This window comes from Sebastes umbrosus, chromosome 6 (genome assembly GCF_015220745.1).
Source record: "Sebastes umbrosus isolate fSebUmb1 chromosome 6, fSebUmb1.pri, whole genome shotgun sequence".
NCBI lineage: Eukaryota > Metazoa > Chordata > Actinopteri > Perciformes > Sebastidae > Sebastes > Sebastes umbrosus.
In genome coordinates this window covers 18,269,888-18,288,169 of record NC_051274.1, presented here as the reverse complement: position 1 = coordinate 18,288,169, position 18,282 = coordinate 18,269,888, and the positions used below count along the sequence as shown (strand labels likewise).

Below are 18,282 nucleotides of genomic sequence, written 5' to 3'. Positions count from 1 at the left end.
GATCTATATAAAACAGCATAAATAAGAGATACTAATAAGAATAAGAATAAGAACATCATGACGCTATTGCACAACCCTACAGCCTCAAGAAACATTATTTAAAATTTAAAATTTTGATCTAGGTGGGCACAAACAGCTTTTAAAAAGGTTCAGTTTGCATTTGCGGACTCTGTATCTCTGTATGCCAGATGGTAAGAGCTCATACTCAGAGTGGCGGATGTGAGATGGTACATCCCCACACCAAGACTTGGAGTGGAGTTCCTCTTTAAAACATTTCCATGCTCTTCCCCCAGTGTTGCAGCAACAGTATAATCCTCTAATCTTCATTCTCTGTCCTTCCTCCATGACTCCCTGTCCTCCCTCCTCCTATCTCCGCCCTCATAGTTTAGAGACAGCCAAATCCACGGCTCAGGCCGCCACCATGGGCGCTCCGGTCGACCTCAACATGGCCTTCACCCAGTCGGGCTCCCCAGCTGGCTCCCCTGCACCCACCATGGCCACCATGGGCGCCCTGACCCCGGCGCACATGCTGAGCACCCCGTACGGTGCCATGCCCCTCTCCAGCCTGCTGGGGGTGAAGTCTATGCCCTTTCTGACTCTCTCCAGCCAGGGCCCCACCGTGGCCGTCACCGCAGCGCCCTCCCACACCACTCTGGCCGCCTACACCGCCAAAATCTCCTCAGCCAACTGCATCAAAAAGCCAGACAGACAGAAGTTTGCTCCTTACTGACGAAGCCTCTAGGGAGTCAGATGGAGGAGTGTTTCTTCCACACAACGCCTGATGTAGCCATATCCGCCGGCAGAGATGCTCTTGACTTTTATTCTGTGATGCACCAACAGAGAAGAGACCAATGGAGATGTGGATAAAAGCTATTAAAACGTTATTTACGGTTATAGATAATTTGTGAGTTTCCCATGAATTGATGGACTGCTTTCGTCGTCACCTCATCACTGTTATTGATCACTAAAAACAGGGCTGGAACCTCACCTGAGAAACACATGTTTAAATCCCATTTTTCACATGTGTGTCTCGAGTTAGAGATCAGCTATAAGTATTTATCCTTCAATAAATTTGTAAATTATACTCAGATGACAAATGCTCTACTGTATGATGCTTTTATACAATGTCTATGTTTGCCTCTTGAAGTTTTTAAGAAAATTTGTAAATGTCTGGGAGGGTTGGGACTTTGTTTTTTTTTAATAATCTGTGCTATGGTACTGTACTTTACTGTTCAGTGTTATGTTCGTTTTGTTGGATTTTATTTTGAATGTGCAACTTGTTTAATCTTTATTTATTAGTATTGTTTCATTTATTAAAAACTTTGTTTCCTGATGTATTTGTCTCATCTTTTTCCACCGTTATTTGTGCACAAAAGGCTGCCAGTCTGTTAATTTGCTTCAAACACAACACTTGAACCAAATCTGTGTCAAATTAATGTAGCAGCGCACACATTCAGGAGGAAACTAGTGCATGCAAAGAGATGCGATGCCAGATCCAGCAGGTTATTTTTGTTTTCTTCCAAACAGACGGCTAGATGGCAGCCTGTCATTCCAGTTGCCAGAATGTGTGAGAGATGCTTTTCACATCATTGTGCTCTTGTGCCCCAAACAATAACAGAAGAATGAGACGACGCAACCCCAGAAGAGGGAAGAGCTCCGCCTGCACGCCGGCGTTGCACTGACATGCACGCAAGTGGGCACAAACAAAAACAGATCTAGTGTGGAGGGCACATTATTATACAGAATTCACTCACTGTAAGTCCCTTAAGACAGTGAGATTTTAAGACATGATGAAGGTGAAGAAAGAAAAGGGGCAAAAACAGAGAGAGAGAGAGAGAGAGAGAGAGAGAGAGAGCTGTGCAAATGAGAGGAGCCACAGTGACGCTGTAAAAATGAAAGTCAGTATCTACATCAGCATGCACCACAGCATCATCATCCTCTGGAGAGGCAGCTAGGATCCTTTCATCCCAACTCTTCTGCTTTCTTTTTTTTTCTGTGACTGCATCATGGATATGCGAGACACGGAGACACAGTCCTCATTGTTACCAATGACATTTCAGAGGCAAACAGACACACAGCCCACGCTAACAACTTCAGTGTTATTCAGCTGAAGTCCAACAAGTGAAGGCTAAAATATGATCTTATTTATCTATCTATCTATCAATCTATCTATCTACCTAATATTAAAGAAAGAATAATAAACAGCCGTAATGTTACTGAATGAGCTAAAATATCCTTCTACACCTTTACAAGAGTATCTACTGTTAATATATAAATTCTTCTTAGATGATGGTTTTGAATGCTGTATTTCCAATCAGATTAGATTCAGATTATTTCTAACTATCCTACAGGAATCCTCAATGGGTCACTTGTGCCACCTCTAGGCCACACATCACTACTCATTACACAGATGGTGTAAAGTGACTTCCAAAGCATCCGTGATCCATGTTCATATTTGCAGAAGGAGTTGCCAATACAACCCCCTTACATTTATTTGTAACACAGACCACGTTATGTTTTCTTTCCACGAAGGAATAAAACTTTAACTCCAGTTGCATTATCATATATCAAAGAAAAAGATGCTGCATTTGAATATCAAAGTATGTCGTTGGTGGCGGCGTGAAGCTTGAGCTGGTGAGAGCAGGGACCTTAGCTGTCACTGCAACTCAAGAGTTTGTCTTTTTATGTGTTTCTTCTTCTGCGGTGGACCCATGGGTTGTGTGACACACACACATACACACACACACACTTCATGCACACCACTGGTGGAATGCTACTAAGTACATTTACTCGAGTACTGTGCTTAAGTAAACTTTAGAAGTACTTGAGTATTTCCATTTGAGTCAACTTTACACTTTGACTCCACTACATTTCTGAGGAAAATATAGTACTTTTTACTCCACTACATGTATTTGACTACTCTAGTTACTTGTTACCTTTGCTAACAAAGTAATTGCTGCGTACATGTTAAAGGTACAGTGTGTAGGATTTCGCGGCAGAGGCCATCCTTACCATAATAACACTACTTTAGGAGCAATGGAAGTCAGACGGTGGCTGACGGTACCACGGTTTTGCACTCTGTGGCTCACGTTACCACAGTTTCACAAACGTGTTGGAGAACTACGGTGGCCTTCAGGCAATGTAAAACCGTGAAAGATTTTCTCTAGAGCCAGTGTTTGGTTTGTCCGTTCTGGGCTACTGTAGAAACATGGCGGAGCAGCATGGCGGACTCTGTGAAGAAGACCCGCTCCTTATGTAGATATGAAGGGCTCATTCTAAGCTAACGAAAACACGATTCTTAGTTTCAGGTGATTATACACTATCGTAAACATAGTTATGAATATTATATTCCATTTCTGCTAATAGATCCCCTGAAATGTTACACACATCTGCTCCTTTAATGCATCACTAATAATATTGGTCACCTGGTGATTCTAAGTCCAATTATTCACCCTCTTTTGGCTCTGTTTTGTTTTGGGACTCTACCAACTCCTGAGGGAAATATCTGGCTCTTTGGCTGCTAAATGCTTCACTATGTAGAGCTATTCTGCTGGAAACAGCTGTCTGCTGTACCAGAAAACGACGCTTTCGAAAGCGGTGAGAGTGAATCAAAACAGTAACGTTGTGGGTTTCAGCTCATTGTTCATCTGTCCGATGAACAATGAGCTGAAACTCTATAAAGTGTTGTAAAAGCGAGGAGAGCTGCAGATTCAGGTGATAATTCTCTGTAGGTTTATAACTACAGGTGACCCCTTTCACATTGTCATTTGATCCATTGTTCATATTATGTTGACTATAGCTGCTTTAAGTAAAAGATCTCTCAATACGTCTACCACTGAAGCACACACACTCAGAAAACAGTGCAAGCAGAACAAAATCTGCCTGCATTCTCACCACTGTGGTGTCAGCTTCATGCATTTTCATGACAAACAGCGCCATCTACTGTCCACTTTGACACACTGCTCCACCAATCACAGCACAGCAAAGGTAAGGAGGAAGAGTTAGAGCTGATAAAAGATTGTCTTTAATGTTTGGCATCGTTAATGAATTCCATACCACAGCAGTTATGGGAGTAGGAAAACCACTTTTACAACCAAACACTGTTTGATCATGCTAACACCATATGTACAGGAAAGCACATTGAAAAGTGTATAAAGTATTTATATGAGAAGACTCAAAGTCAAGAACGGTGGAGACGGCCACAGTCTAATGGATTTGTCCTTTTTCAAACACTGATTATAGATATTTATCAATTACACTGATCTCTGGAGTACATGTATATACACAAAACAACGATAAACCTTTTTGGGGCGTCTGCAATAATTCTCAAAAATATTTCACAATACTGCTGTATGTACAATAACAGAATTTACATTGAAAAATTCTATTGTACCTATATTTTGAGCATCACTTCAGTCACCAGTTCTCCTCAGTGCCATCGGCCTCACAAGAGATACTCACATATTGTATATATCTAAGCAGAGGTCCATCTCCATACAAAGTACAGCAGCTGATGCAGTACCTTCTGTCTTTGAAATATGTTCACACAACTGATGATCTCACATACAAAAATAGATGTTGTCTAGTCAGCTGACAACTTGATGTACGGTAACACAAAGCATCCACCTGCAAAAAAAAAAAAAAACAACCAGGAAAATTGTTAAAATATTAGCTATATCCTTCCAACACACTGCATCGCGATAAACAGCGCTGTTCTTCTGCTCCACATAAAAAGTAAACCTCTCTCTTAGTCCGGGCTTCTTCTGAAACACATCATTAGTTTTCACACAACAGAAGGTGATTGAGAAAGAGCCGCAGGCAGAATAAGAATTATTAGCGCTACAAACCAAACAACAACCTGAAACCAAAGCGGGACGAAACCATACAAAACATCACTAGGTAGATATCTTTTTTTTGTTTGTTTTTTCCTACAGGGAGCGTATAGTGAACAGAATGAAAAGGAGAACGGCTGTCGCTAAATGAGCTTCTCACAGTCCGGGTGAGAGGTCAAACTGCATTTGAGTGCACTTAAGGCAGGTAGGCGATTCCAACGCTGTCTGAGTGGGCTCCTCGACTGGCCACTCAGCGGGCAGGGGGGTCTAAACAGTGTCATCAGACGCAACGCAAATGCCACTGCAGCTGTCCAGTTTCAGCCCTCACTGCTTAACATGGTCTGACAACCATACAGAGAAGGAAAAAGATGGAGGGAGAAAGAGAGAGATGGTGTTAGTTTTCCGAGTCCAGCAGGTGGTTGAGGTGTGGAGAGTTCTCGTTCCATTCACCATGAACATGAAACATGACAGGTGTGATACCTGTCTGTCATTGTCCTCCCCTCTCCGTCCTCTGGAGATATCTTTGTCACACAAAAGAGACAAATAGAGACTTCTTCAACATAGACTCAACTTAAAGCACTTAAACAAAAAACCAAGATTGCAGCTTGTGCAATACAAATAGAACATCTCATCTGAATACATTCACGTAGTAGGTTTCCATACGCAACGGTACGGAAGGGAAATCGTCAGTGACTCAAGTTCATGTCCCTTGAGGTGCCGGTCCAAAGAGGAGAGCTGCAAGTCGATTCATGACAGCCCGGCAGCAACGCGTATCAAAGTGCGCCATTTGATATGATTCACTATTAAGGAGCACTTAACAGTGTTTTGGAAAACATAATGGACATTAAGCCTTTGAAAACACTATAATGTATTTTGTATTTATTTATCAAAATAAGAATTCATATATATGAAGCATTTAAAGCAGAGAAGTCACTTCGCTGTGAATAATAACCTTCGGTCGTTGCCGCCTCGTGTTGTGAAAATGCCATGAAAAGCAAAATGACGGGAGTTCAGAGCTTAAACTGCACCGGGGGGATCATGTTGGTTATGATCACGGTTGTCATGTTTCACAAAACGGTTGTCGTATTATTCTCAAATGAAAAAACATGCTCACAGACGGGTTGTACATTTGTGTACAATCAATATCAATTTCTGAACAAAGTGAATCTGTGTTATTGTTCAACAGATTCATTTCTTTTAATTATATATCTAAGAGGCCACACGGAGCAGTGACGGCAGTTGTGCCTCGTACTGTAGATTCATCAACGTTCACTCCCTCTTTCCTTTCCTTCATGTGCACTAAATTAAAGGGTCAACTGAACACTGCTTCACATGAGACTCTTCCTATTACTGCTCCTTTCATTCAGTGCAAATGAAGGGAAGAAGACAAGGAGAACTAACTGAAATATAGCTGGAGCCTCTTCATCACTGGGTCTCCTCGTGCTCCTCGTTGATGCACTGCTCCCAGGGGTGTTTCCCCTGGTCCTCCCGGTGGCCGTGAGGGGAGTGGAAGATCCTGCGGGGCAGCGGGATGGGCTGAGGCGGCAGCTCCTCCTCGGGGATGCAGCCCTCTCTCAGGTAGGGTTTAGGCGGCACGGCCGGAGGCTGAGGCCTGCGGTACGGGATGTGGTGGGGGCCGTGAATGGGAGCGTGGTGGTGAGGCAACGGCCCGTGGGAGTGGCCGTCCATCCCGGGGTGGGCGTGAGCGTGAGGATGCGGGTGGTTGTGCGGGTGCGAGGCGGGGCTGCGGTAGTGGAAGGGGCGGACTGGGTCCACTGAGTCGAGCTCTGGTCCGCCGTAGTGGATGTGCAAGTAGGGAGAGGCCAGGTATTCGTCAGGGGGGGACCACAGGTGACTGGGAAGAGGCTCCAGTGCGTCGTTCCTGATGGGGCCGGGGTCTGGATACTGGCCTCCGAAGTTACTCTCACTCAGAGAGGAGACGCCGCTGCTGGCGCTGCCGGACAGGGTGGAGTTACTGCCACCCAAAGCTGACTGAGGACTGGTGGGAGAGCCAGGGATCGGGTGGAGAGGAGACTGGTGAGAGAAAGAGGCAGAGAGATAGTGGGTGTCATGGGTGTATTTCTCCTAACTTACAGTTAACGAAGTGTCCAGCGTTGTCAAGACAACCTGGATTTCAACACACTGCCTTCACATGCTGTGAGAAATATTGGAATTACATGTTGCAAATGAAAGAAGATAAAGAGTCAACAACTACTTCATCATTCTGACATTGTCCGTATTTCAGACAGTGAGGCACTTTAAAATGGCTTCGTAATTATGACCTGACTACTGGAGTGAAACACATACTGTGTCTACACTCAATCAAACAGGCATTGCTACAGTGTATATTTAACAAACTGACTGTAAGTGTGTGGGAGTTGACAACTTGGGAAATGGGAGCTTCTGCGAAGGCAGGGTTACCATAACAAAAGACTTAAAATGTAATTTCCAAAATTGATAATGCGTTTTTCAAAACTGAGATTACAATTTCAGCATCATAAAGAGAAAAAAAGGAGAAGAGGAGAGGGGAAGAAAAGCCAATGTTTTTTTCATCTGATATGACTACATATATATATAATATTTCTCTGATGGCTGTACCTTTCGAAGTGAACGGACAGGCAGGGCGGGGGGAGGGTCGCTATTCTGGTGGTGAAACGCATCACAGTGCATCAGGAAGTGTCCTGCAAAGCAAAATTCACATGAGGAGATGATTAATTCATACTTTGCTTAAAACATTAATGTCTTAAAGGGATAGCTTGGGTGTTTTGAAGTGGGGTTGTATGAGGTACTTATCCATAGTCAGTGTATTACCTACAGTAGATGACGGTCTGCACGCCCCCAGTTTGGAGAAACAGACAGGAGTACCGACATGGGAGCAAAGCAACCTTCCGTCCATCATCTACTGTAGGTAATACACTGACTCTGGACTATGTTCCTCATACAACCCCCCTTCAGAACACCCAAACTATCCCTTTAAATATCCTTGAAAATCCAGCCTACATCTCAAAAGCTTTCAATCCCATTAAAAAACACAAGTAAAAGGAGCATGTACCTGATGGGAAGGACCTTGGTGGGACAGGTGGCATGATCACCCCTCCAGCAGAAGCCGGCATGTAGGACATCTGCTCCCTGTTCTCTCCATCCAAACTCCAGCTGCTGGGAGCGTTAGGAAACACTGGAGGGGGAACCCAAAAACATGTCAACACACACTGTGATACATCTCATCTACATAACACTGTACATTTCAACCTGTTTGTGTTGTGTTACCTTTCTCTGGGAGATTCATGTGAGGATCAGCACATGGCTTACAGGGGCTAACTTGCTGAAGTAAGGCACGCTGCATGTGGTTGTTCTGTAACACAGAATGTATCATAAATTCATACAGTTTTATTTCAGTTTTTTTAATGGCGAGTTAAAAACACCCACTGATTTTAAGGATTATGAACACATTTAGAAATCTGGTATATTTTGCACATTGATACACCCGTATGGCGCTGTAGATCTGTCCTACCTGTCCGTTCTCTGCCATGTTGTAGTACATGGAGTTGTTGCCCCTCTCACGATGAGACGGCAACAGTATCATCACTTCTCGGTTGTGTTTGGCCTTATCAGGCAAAGACGGAGAGCCTGGACAGAGAAAAGACGTGGAAATATTACCATTTATACCGGCAACTACCTCATTATATGCAACAGAGATGTCTATTTTATGTCTTGCTACCATCTATGTATAATTTATGAGATATCTATGAAAGATATTTTCTAATTCTCAAGCATCTGTGATTGATAAAACCTCCATAAAGACATTTCATATACACTGATATTGGGCAGTATACAGTACTGAATATTTCCGTCTCTGCATCCATCTCTGATGTGTCTTTCTTACTCACCTCTGGCACTCGAGGGAGCAGAGTTAATAATCTGGGAAGAGTTGGAGCGGATTGAGCTCAGGCTGGAGGAGGAGGGGCTCGGCTGCAAAACAAAACATAGAAGATAAAACATCTTTGCAGTATTTGGTGTATCCACCTTTTATATTTCATCTAGCGGACGGGAAACTAATAATTAAAGTTTATGTGCATTGAGACAGCAGCATTACAATGCGGTTATAGTTACAGTATCAATGTTAATACAAAAGTAATCATACAAGTATTATTCAATGTTTTATATCCTGAATAGACCAGTAGCCGGTTGCACAGAGCACCTTACGTTTTCACCTATAAGTATGATACTTAAGGCTTACACTGTCTTTGGCTGAGGAACTTAAGGGTGTTACACAGAACTCCTTAAACGGTTTCCTTAATTAAGGAAACACATTAAGGCATTTACTGCATTAAAAGACATTTTACAGCAGTAAAATTCTACCGTTTCCATGGAGACCGTTTGCTGGTACTGCCAGGCCATTGTGCTACAACGTTGGTTATTTTATTTTCATGATGACCGCCTCTCCGGCAGTGCCCGACTTCAAGCATGTGTGTAATGCAGCCTCCAGTCAAATATGTGTAAAATCAATTGCTCATTGTTAATCGTATCTATTAGGTTCTCCCAGTCGCGGAATACTCTTCTCGGGATGTGTTCACTTACTTCATTCATTGCCATGAACTCGGCTATGTTGCGATTAAGAAAGTCAGACATACCTTGCGTTTTTTTTCCTTATTTTGGTTGCTAAGATCTTTTGTGCAACTGTTTAAGGGATTACTTAAGTATAAGACCAAGATAAGGAATAAAACCTTAAATACTTAAGGGAACCATAAAGAAAAGACTTAAAGGTGTTTTGTGTAACCGATTCTATCTTAAGTAAACCTTAACTCTGACTTTTAGGAAAATCTTAACTTGAGGTGCTTTGTGCAACCGGCCCCAGTTTTCATGAGTTAAGCTTTATACAGTAATGTGCAATACAAATTCATACCATTTCCACTACATTCATTCATTCAGTGTGTGTTTTTTTATTTCAAGCCTTACCTGCATGTGTAATGCCTCCTCTGGGTGCTCCCCCATTAGGCCGTCGGTCATTATGACGAGGTTTCCTGCCTCACTCGATGTGTGAGAGGACAGCGAGGAGGACGAGTGACGGATCGAACCCTGAAGGTTCAGAGGGCTGCAGGACGGAGACAATGTTGTGTAAGACTTTTGTTTCTGTGTGTTCGTGTGTGTGCATGTGTGTGTGTGTGTGACATACTGACCTGTGTCTGTGTATGAGGCGGACACTCTCAGGGCTCATGTGGCTGTGGGAGGAGAGGATGCCTCTGGGAGAGTTGACACCTTGGCAGCCTGCAGGGCCGAATCGATCCACGCCGGGCACACCCTGCTGGGACCCAACCATATACTGCTCTGAATATTTACACTGCTCACACATGCATTAAAACACTTAATCTTAAACTTAAACAAGACTCTCTGCAAAAGCGGCGTTGGGCCTTTTGGTCAGCGAGTATAAAACCTGAGGAAAAAAAACTGAGCCACATGTGGGACTACTCACATGATGCAAACCGGTCCTCATCATGTGGAACTGGTCTACCAGCTTTTTGTGCAGGGGACGCATCTCTGGATGCACCAGCTTCTCGTGAACAGCCAGCCCCACTCCGAGAATGTGCACCTGTTCACGGGAAATCAGAGGACAAAACGCACTGAAGAGGATGTTTAAGCAAGAATTCCACATATGATTAAATTCAGCGCCAAGTCTGACCTGCTCCTGCATCAAATCCTTCAGGTGTGTGATCCTCTCTGTATCTTCTGGATGACTGCTGATGTAGTCCTTATCAAAGAAGGCCTGTTGTAGAAGAGGACGTGTCAAAAGATGAGGATCTCTCGCAAACACCAATCAATAAATCAAATTCAATCTCTCTTCTTCTCTACCTCCTGATATCTGGCGATGCCTCCATTCACAGCCGCATCTATGACCCCATTTAGGCACATGCTGAGCGGGTTGATGTTGCCATGATGCTGTCTGTGTTGGTACTGGCTGATCAGAGTCCGAAGCTCCTGGGTTTTATTCTCCACCACATAAATGGCATTCTCCAGAGGGCTCACCTCCATCTGTAAATAAATATATATATGATAAAAGGGAAGGAAGTATGTGTATATAGCTACACATTAGTCAATTTAACACACTCCCTCAGAAGCGTGGCTACCGAGGTGTCCCTCAGGAGGCAGTGTGTGCTGTATAAGATAATATGGAGTGATTGTTTGAGCTCCTCACCACTTCTCTCCTTTCCACCTCCGCCCAGCGAGAGATCCCGGGGAGAGGACGGGAGAGGATAAGGGTTGTTCTCTCAATCCACAGACTCTGTTAAAACATGCAGGACAGAGGTTATTATAAATGACAAGGCTGGGAAACCTCAAAACAGTGTTTTAGTGTACAGTAGCATGTAGGTCAGTTCAGTAAAGAGTAAAAGTCCTGGTGTGGTTTGATTCCAAATTGAGGTTACTGTGTCAGAGGAAACTACAGTACAGTATCATGTCTGATCCAAGTCTCTAAAGCACTGTTAGCTGTACTAGATACGGGGTGGGGGGTGTGGGTGAGTAAAGTAACAACAAAAAGGCTTGCAATACAATTATGGCTTTAATCGATAAGTCGATCGACAGATAATTATTGTTTTTCTGTTTCATATTGTCTTTAATTGAACATCATTGTGGTTTGGACTGTTGGTGGGACACTTTTTATGGGCTCTGGAAAATTTTGACAGGCATTTCTCATTATTTTCTGACAAAAATTATCAATGGATTAATCAATAATGAAAATAATCATCAGTTTGTAGCCCTAAAAACAACACAACAAGTCCTGCAGTACATGGATGAGCTGCAGTTGATGTCAGAGATATTCACTCAATTTGATGGTCATTTCCTCTATACTAATGCAGTTTTCTGTCTCTGGCTTATGTCGTCATGATTTTGGAAACTTTTCCTCTTGCTACATTACATCATTCTGCAGCATTTATGACTAATGCACCTGCGGTGAAATAATCAGAGAGAGACTGGAGAGATGAGTATTAAGCGACATATAGTCCATGTTTGTCCTGCTTATGAGAACACTGGAAACTTTCTGGAAACCACTGCTTCTCTCTAAACCTCTGTCTGTTTGTTGTCCCACAAGCACTACAGTATAACTCTCTCTCTCTCTCCCTATTTTCTCCTTTGTCCTCTCTTTCACTCAGGCTTGTCCGTGCTGGACTGTCGGTCGTCTTGGGACCTCTCTGTCGCCTCTGGCTGTCGGTGCCTCATTCCAGATGTCCAGATCTTCGTCCTTCAAGAGATTCAGCCTCTCCTCTTGTCTCACACTCTCCCTTGTGTGCATGTTGTCCTTGTCTCTCCCTCCCTCTGCGTGTTTGTTTTTTATCTCCTATCTGTATGAATTGTGGCATTGAGTTTTGGCTTTTGTGTGATTTGAGTAGTCTGTCTTCTTCCAGGTTTACAAGGTAGAGAGGAGGTTGTGTGGCTCGGTTTTGTGTCACCTGAAAGTTGCTTGACATCCTCCCGGATCCATTCTTCAATCAATTCTATCAATAATTTTGTCATCCTGATTGTCAATACTGTCATTTTACTATGTTGGTTTATTCCGTGCACACCCGTCCTGGAAGATGTTTCTTCCATTTTTCCCTCAGTAAAGTTTTTTTCTTATCTGAATTGAGGGTCTAAAGATACAGACTGTAAATCCCCTTTCGGTAAATTTGTGATATTGAGCTATATAAATAAAATTGAGTTGACTTTACTTGACTTACATCAGCTGAAATGCCTCTGCATGAATCTAACTGCAGTTTTGAGTTTGATCCATTTCATGTTTTTAACTAGTGTTGCGTCTGAATTCAGTATTTCTGTGAAAAACACTAAAGTGTGAGGCAGGAATGGACTGAGAGTGACACTGCTGGCTCACCGTACCCTGAACTCATTCTCGCGGTCCTTGGGCCCCTTGTGGAAAGGCCTGTCATAGTGGAAGCGGCTGACATTGTTTATGCGGTAGAAGCTCTTGATCCTCTCGGGCACACGCTCCAGCTGAGGCACATCAGAGATGTCTGACACTGGAGTCACCGCATAGATCTGCAAGTCTAGAAGCCAAGTGTCAAGGAAGTGACAGACAGACATGCATATTCACAGAGGACGAAGAGCAGGAGGGAGATTCAAAGGAAATGCTTACAGAGAGACTCTCTATCTCAACGTCAACATTGTATGCAGTGCTCCTCTTTGATTTGTAATAACCTCTAACACATACATAAGCAATGCATAGTGCAAGCTGTGATGCTGAAATAATTAATCAATCTAAAGAAAATTAATCGTCAACAATAATCAATTTATCGTTAAAGTAATTCATCAAGAATAAATGCCAAATATTCACAGATTTGACCTTCTCAAAAATGCAATGTTTTCCAACCAACAGTCTCAGTAGAAAAAAAAACAACACATTAATTTATAATGAAAATAATTGTTATTTTTAGCGCTATAAGCCAAGCAGGATACACTGAGCATCACTCTGCAGGATGGTGTCGTCAGGTTGGTTGGGATGCTGCATGGCGATGGCTTGTGGAAATTCCCCCAGCATCCTTTGCTGGAAGTCCTCGAGCCGTTCATAGTCATAACCACGACAGACAAACTCCTTGTTCTGCAGAAAGGGGAACACAACAGCTGGATATATTCAAGACTGACAGTGACATGCTGATGAGAAACTGTTGCACATAACTCGTAAGTAGAAACTAATAAGTGAACAAGTGATTTTTGTTCATTGTTCTAGTACTGGTAGTACTAGCTGTTTTAGTATTAGTTGTACTACTTTAGTTGTATTGATACTAGTGGATAAAACGGCAAAAAAGGCATGCAGTTGAATTTGAAAATCTGATTTTGTAGGCACTTGTGAGCAGCGGAAACAAGTTGCGAATGCAACATTGACATATTATCACCTTTTAAGTTGACATGCAAACGGTTGCTTTTTTACTCATCCAGCAGTTATGGAGCAACATTATAATTCATTTGGACTTGTGTCTCTGGCTACCTGGCAAATGTAAGTCCATTGTTCACTCTCTTTTAAGCTGTTTTTGTCTCTACCAACTCCTGAGGGAACTATCTGACTCTTTTAGCTGCTAAATGCTCCACTATGTTCATCAGCTAGTTGCTAATTGTGTCTGTCTGCTGTTTGGTGCTGAGAAGGTAGTGTACAGCTTTAATAGCTTTTTTTTTTTTTTTTTTGCTGAAAACAGCTGCCTGCTGCAGCCGACACTATAAGAGCGGTGAGAGTGAACCAAAACAGTAACAGTTTAGCCAGACAGTTAAACAATGAGATCAAACTCAATATAAAGCTCTGTAAAGGCGACGGGAGCTGCAGATTCAGGTGATATTCTCTGTTGGTTCATCACTACGAGTGATCCCTATCTCAATGTGATTAAATACATTTTTATAAAAATATAGATCATATCCACTTTCATGAAATATATGGGGCCCTAAACGATAAAAATTGCCATTGAGGCTTGTTATTGTTCTGCATAGGAAACTGGAATTGGTTAGATAAGCCACTAAATGAAATGCGATATTTAGACAGTGTAGTGGACACATCTTCTTATATTTTCAGATGATGCAACAATGAGGTAAATATGTAAATATCTATCTGGAGGCTACAGATAAAGTTCTGTTATACTATGATGAGATTCATGATATCAATAGCTGAGATGTCTGGTAGAGGGACAACCCACGCAGCTCCTAATTTTCAACATCAACTTCCCGTCCTGGCTTTCTCTCTTGCTCTGTTACTGTAGCTGACTTTGTCTCCTGCTGAAGTGTGAAGGAGCAGAGCCGCATCAGCAGAATCATAACTGTGTCAGCACAGACAAAGATGGGACTAGATTTACCCTGAGGAAGAAAGGAAACTTCCTGCCATAGAAGCCCATTCTGAAGAACTCCGGCTCGATCCGCTGCTGCTCAATGATGTTGTCATAATACGCTGCCTCCATTTTCTGTCACAGAATAACAAACATGCAAAAGAGTCATGATGAATAATGATTAAATCACACACATTACTGAATCCTCTGCATTTCCTGATGAGAGTGGGAGTGCACAGGTAATTAGGACATTGTGTCTGGCAATATACGCACTTTGCACCGCATAAGAGGATGACAATGAAAATATCACTTTACAGCATCACAGAGGATGTTTGTTTGATAATAACAGGAAGTGCGCAGGACCTGACTTACCCGTATCCAGCTGAGGCTCTGGTAATCATATAAAGTCTCGTACTGGAAAGCCAGCTCCCGGCAGAGAGAGATTCCATATTCCCAGCACTGCAAAGTCACATATAAATAAGATGAGTGGAAGAAATCATTAAAGCTTAGTTTGTCCTTTATAATACAGAAAAATCATCATTAAAATGACTGTAAGACTGGGAAACTTTATAGGACTAGGGGAAAGTATACAAAAAATATAAAGTAGTGTCATATACACACATTTACTACAGGAAGAATCACTGAGACAGCAACATCCAAAAACATGAGAAGAACTTCTTGTTTGCCTGCCGAGGTTTATTTCTATTTCAAAGGTGTGAGCCAAAAGTATAAATATCATATTTGCAATTCAATAAAGCTTTAAAATGTGTGTTATAACTGAAAAGAGATGTTTGATGTCAGGCTTTCTTTCTATTTTTTTTATCTTTCCAGGAAGTTGTATGTACATCTCATCATGCATCTCCGTTTACTTCTACAATAATGATTAAAAAATAAAACAGCCTCTACCAACAACTTGCAGGTTGAATTTCTTACTAGTTTATGTTATGTTTCACGGAGATGGTTATTTGAAAAGTTAATGTAAGATTTTTTTTTTTCATGACATACGGACAAAACTTCAGAGTAACAAGACATTTTTTCATGTTGTTTTTCCTATCTATATCACTTTGTAACATAGTTTTAAAAAGTGCTTAATAAATCAAGTGTATTATTATTAAAACTGAGATTGGGATCCATATTTATTATTGTTAAACTTGGCCTATTTTTTCTCTCAAAACTTTATTGAAGTCAACACATTAACAAACGGAACATGGAAAAGAAATGTCAGATACTGTATACGGTATTTAAGGTAACTTACAAGTTAAAAACACAAGTCAAAAATATAAGGACAATAAGGAAAAGAAGAATAAAAAGAAAAAGAACTGAGATATGTGTAAGAATTACATGTAGGTGATGTTTAGAAAAATCCTCAATTGTCAAATAATATAAAATAAAATGAAATAATAAAATCCTCCATCCTCAAATACTTTTTTTAGACTGTGGAAAGTTTTTTTTGTTGTTGAGCAATTTTGACTCTAACTTTAATAAAAGATAGATAAATAAACAAATAAAAAACAATCATGTTTAAAAGTATAGAAACTGGGAGCTGTCACATTAAATGTACACGTATCTACTGCTTACAGAATTTTCCTAATAAAATAACAAAGTTATTATAACATGTTCTATAATCTTATCTGACTTTACAAAACAGAAAAAAATATCATCTTGCTATTTAAGTTTCTGAGTAAAGGAAATAACACACTGTGTAGTACATATATAGTTATATTTTTTTCAAAGTCCAGCTTCGACATAATTTTGCCACCATTAATTCACTGAGGTCGCCAACCTGTTATGTGCTCTCTAAGCACATGTAGATTTCTATTTGTCCTGGATGAATTTTAACATTCGTGACAGCAGCAGGAGATTCCACAGGTACAAACCGGCTACTTATAGAGCAGCAATAAAACCTAGAGATGATAAAGAGTTAATGAAGAAGGCCACTTTTATTTCCTCCTCAGCTGCTCCCAGAGTCCAGAGGGCATTGTCCTCTCCAAAGCACAGAGACCAGTCAACTAATTTAATTTTGTGGAGAAATACCAGCCAGGGAGGAATGATGAGGGGAAGCAAATCACATTTGAGCGGACATCTAACCCTTACTGGGTAATACTGTGGCGTGGGCAAAGGTTTGTATTTATATTATATAATATTCAGTGTTGCTTTAGTACAGGAAACTATTTCATGATATATATGTATGCCAAAGCAATGACAATTAGATGATGTTGTTTTGATAATCCACTCTTCTGTTTATGCTCTCAACACTGTATGAAGGATGCTGCTTCAGCTATAAAACCTGTGGTGGAAAGTACATTTACTCAAGTGCTGTGCTTTAAGTGCAGTATTGAGGTACTTAGCCTTCTTGAGTATTTCCATTTGAAGCTACTTTATACTCTTATTTCACTACATTTATCTTGCTATAGTAGATAAGACTCAACATATAAAACTATGATCAGTTTGTATAATATGATGAACTGTTTAGTATTTAACTACCCAGCAGTAGCCTACATAAAGTAGTTAAAGAAAAGCTCCACCTTCATAAGCTACAACATTAAAATGGTACTAAAACATTAATGTATAGCCTCATTAATAATAATCAAATACAATATACATATAATAATATAACAATCTTGGTGGATAGTTTTTTGCACAACAAGTATTTTTAGATATATTACAGTAGTACAATAATGCTGTACTTTTACTTAAGTAACATTTTGAAATGAAGACTTTTATACTGTAGTATTTTGACACTGTGGTATTGTCAGATACTTTTACGTAAGTAAAGGATCTCGGTAATTCTCCATCACTGCATGAATCTAGTTCAATAGGTACAAGCATGAGTGATTTTTTATATAAAACATGATAAAAACTTTGAGAAAAATTATAATAAACACTACAAGATTCTGTCTAACTCCCAATGTTAATGAGGGCAAAATGTAATTATGTTTGGGAACAGCTGCACTGCAGATGAGAACAAACAGCCACTTGACGACTGCAAAAAATAAAAACGTTTTAAGAGAGCTATACAAACTTGGGATCTAAGTTGATTTAGTTTCTGATGTGATTTGTCCAGCACAAACCTACCAACACCGCTTCATCACTAGAAAGTTAGTTGCTTCCGTTTTAGTGTCTGAGCCTCGGTTGCAGTATATACTGGCATTAAGTCACTCAAAACAGGAGTGAGAGATAAAGATGTATAAAATCACTTGCCTTGCCCTTGTTGAAGTAGTGGAGGATTTTACGACTCAGGTTCTCCTTGCGTTGCCACTCGCTCTGACAGGGGTAGTGAAGGAAATCCCTCAGAGGCCGGTCCTCCCACTGCAGCAGCTCCCAGTACAGCAGCAGGGTGAACGCTGCCTCTGTGGTGGAGGGGGTACAGGTCAAAGGTCATCAGAATAAAAGTGTATTATGTGCTATCTAGTAAAGCTACAGATGTTGAACAGTCTGGCCACAGTGACGATCTTTTTGGGTCCAGTTTTTGTGAACAGATGGCGAATGTAAGTGGCACAAAGCACAAGTTGCCCAGAGCGTGGTGAGTATGTTTCGGTATATCGGCGGCCAGCAGTGCAAAGTGCACCTGCACAGTTGAAATCATATCAGCTGCTCTCAGTCCCTATAACAGTCTTTCTTAGTTGCTTTGATACAATCCTCCATACAGTTTATGTTTC

The 18,282-nt window shown here is 41.3% G+C and overlaps 2 protein-coding genes across 5 annotated transcripts in view; one reads left to right on the top strand and one right to left on the bottom strand.

The window, feature by feature from the left end:
* The window catches only part of LOC119489592 (poly(rC)-binding protein 4-like), a 42,397-nt gene extending 41,063 nt beyond the window's left edge, over positions 1-1,334 (top strand). Inside the window, exon 14 of one of the 2 annotated variants that reach the window (XM_037772248.1) lies at positions 385-1,334. In XM_037772248.1, coding sequence (XP_037628176.1) covers positions 385-730 — 346 coding nt within the window. In that variant the 3' untranslated portion in view covers positions 731-1,334. The remainder of the gene's footprint in view (positions 1-384) is intronic. The other variant, XM_037772249.1, reaches the window with a different exon arrangement.
* A 2,667-nt stretch (positions 1,335-4,001) lies between these two features.
* Positions 4,002-18,282, bottom strand: part of dock3 (dedicator of cytokinesis 3) — a 55,600-nt gene continuing 41,319 nt past the window's right edge. For 2 of the 3 annotated variants that reach the window (XM_037772845.1, XM_037772847.1), the window contains 17 exons: positions 17,825-17,973; positions 14,996-15,082; positions 14,654-14,758; positions 13,275-13,416; positions 12,699-12,865; positions 11,023-11,109; positions 10,680-10,859; positions 10,510-10,593; positions 10,303-10,419; positions 10,010-10,131; positions 9,789-9,924; positions 8,720-8,801; positions 8,344-8,459; positions 8,100-8,184; positions 7,885-8,007; positions 7,431-7,513; positions 4,002-6,866 (listed from right to left, as the gene is read on the bottom strand). In XM_037772845.1, coding sequence (XP_037628773.1) covers positions 6,258-6,866; positions 7,431-7,513; positions 7,885-8,007; positions 8,100-8,184; positions 8,344-8,459; positions 8,720-8,801; positions 9,789-9,924; positions 10,010-10,131; positions 10,303-10,419; positions 10,510-10,593; positions 10,680-10,859; positions 11,023-11,109; positions 12,699-12,865; positions 13,275-13,416; positions 14,654-14,758; positions 14,996-15,082; positions 17,825-17,973 — 2,474 coding nt within the window. In that variant the 3' untranslated portion in view covers positions 4,002-6,257. Of the gene's footprint in view, positions 6,867-7,430; positions 7,514-7,884; positions 8,008-8,099; positions 8,185-8,343; positions 8,460-8,719; positions 8,802-9,788; positions 9,925-10,009; positions 10,153-10,302; positions 10,420-10,509; positions 10,594-10,679; positions 10,860-11,022; positions 11,110-12,698; positions 12,866-13,274; positions 13,417-14,653; positions 14,759-14,995; positions 15,083-17,824; positions 17,974-18,282 lie in introns of all 3 variants that reach the window. The other variant, XM_037772846.1, reaches the window with a different exon arrangement.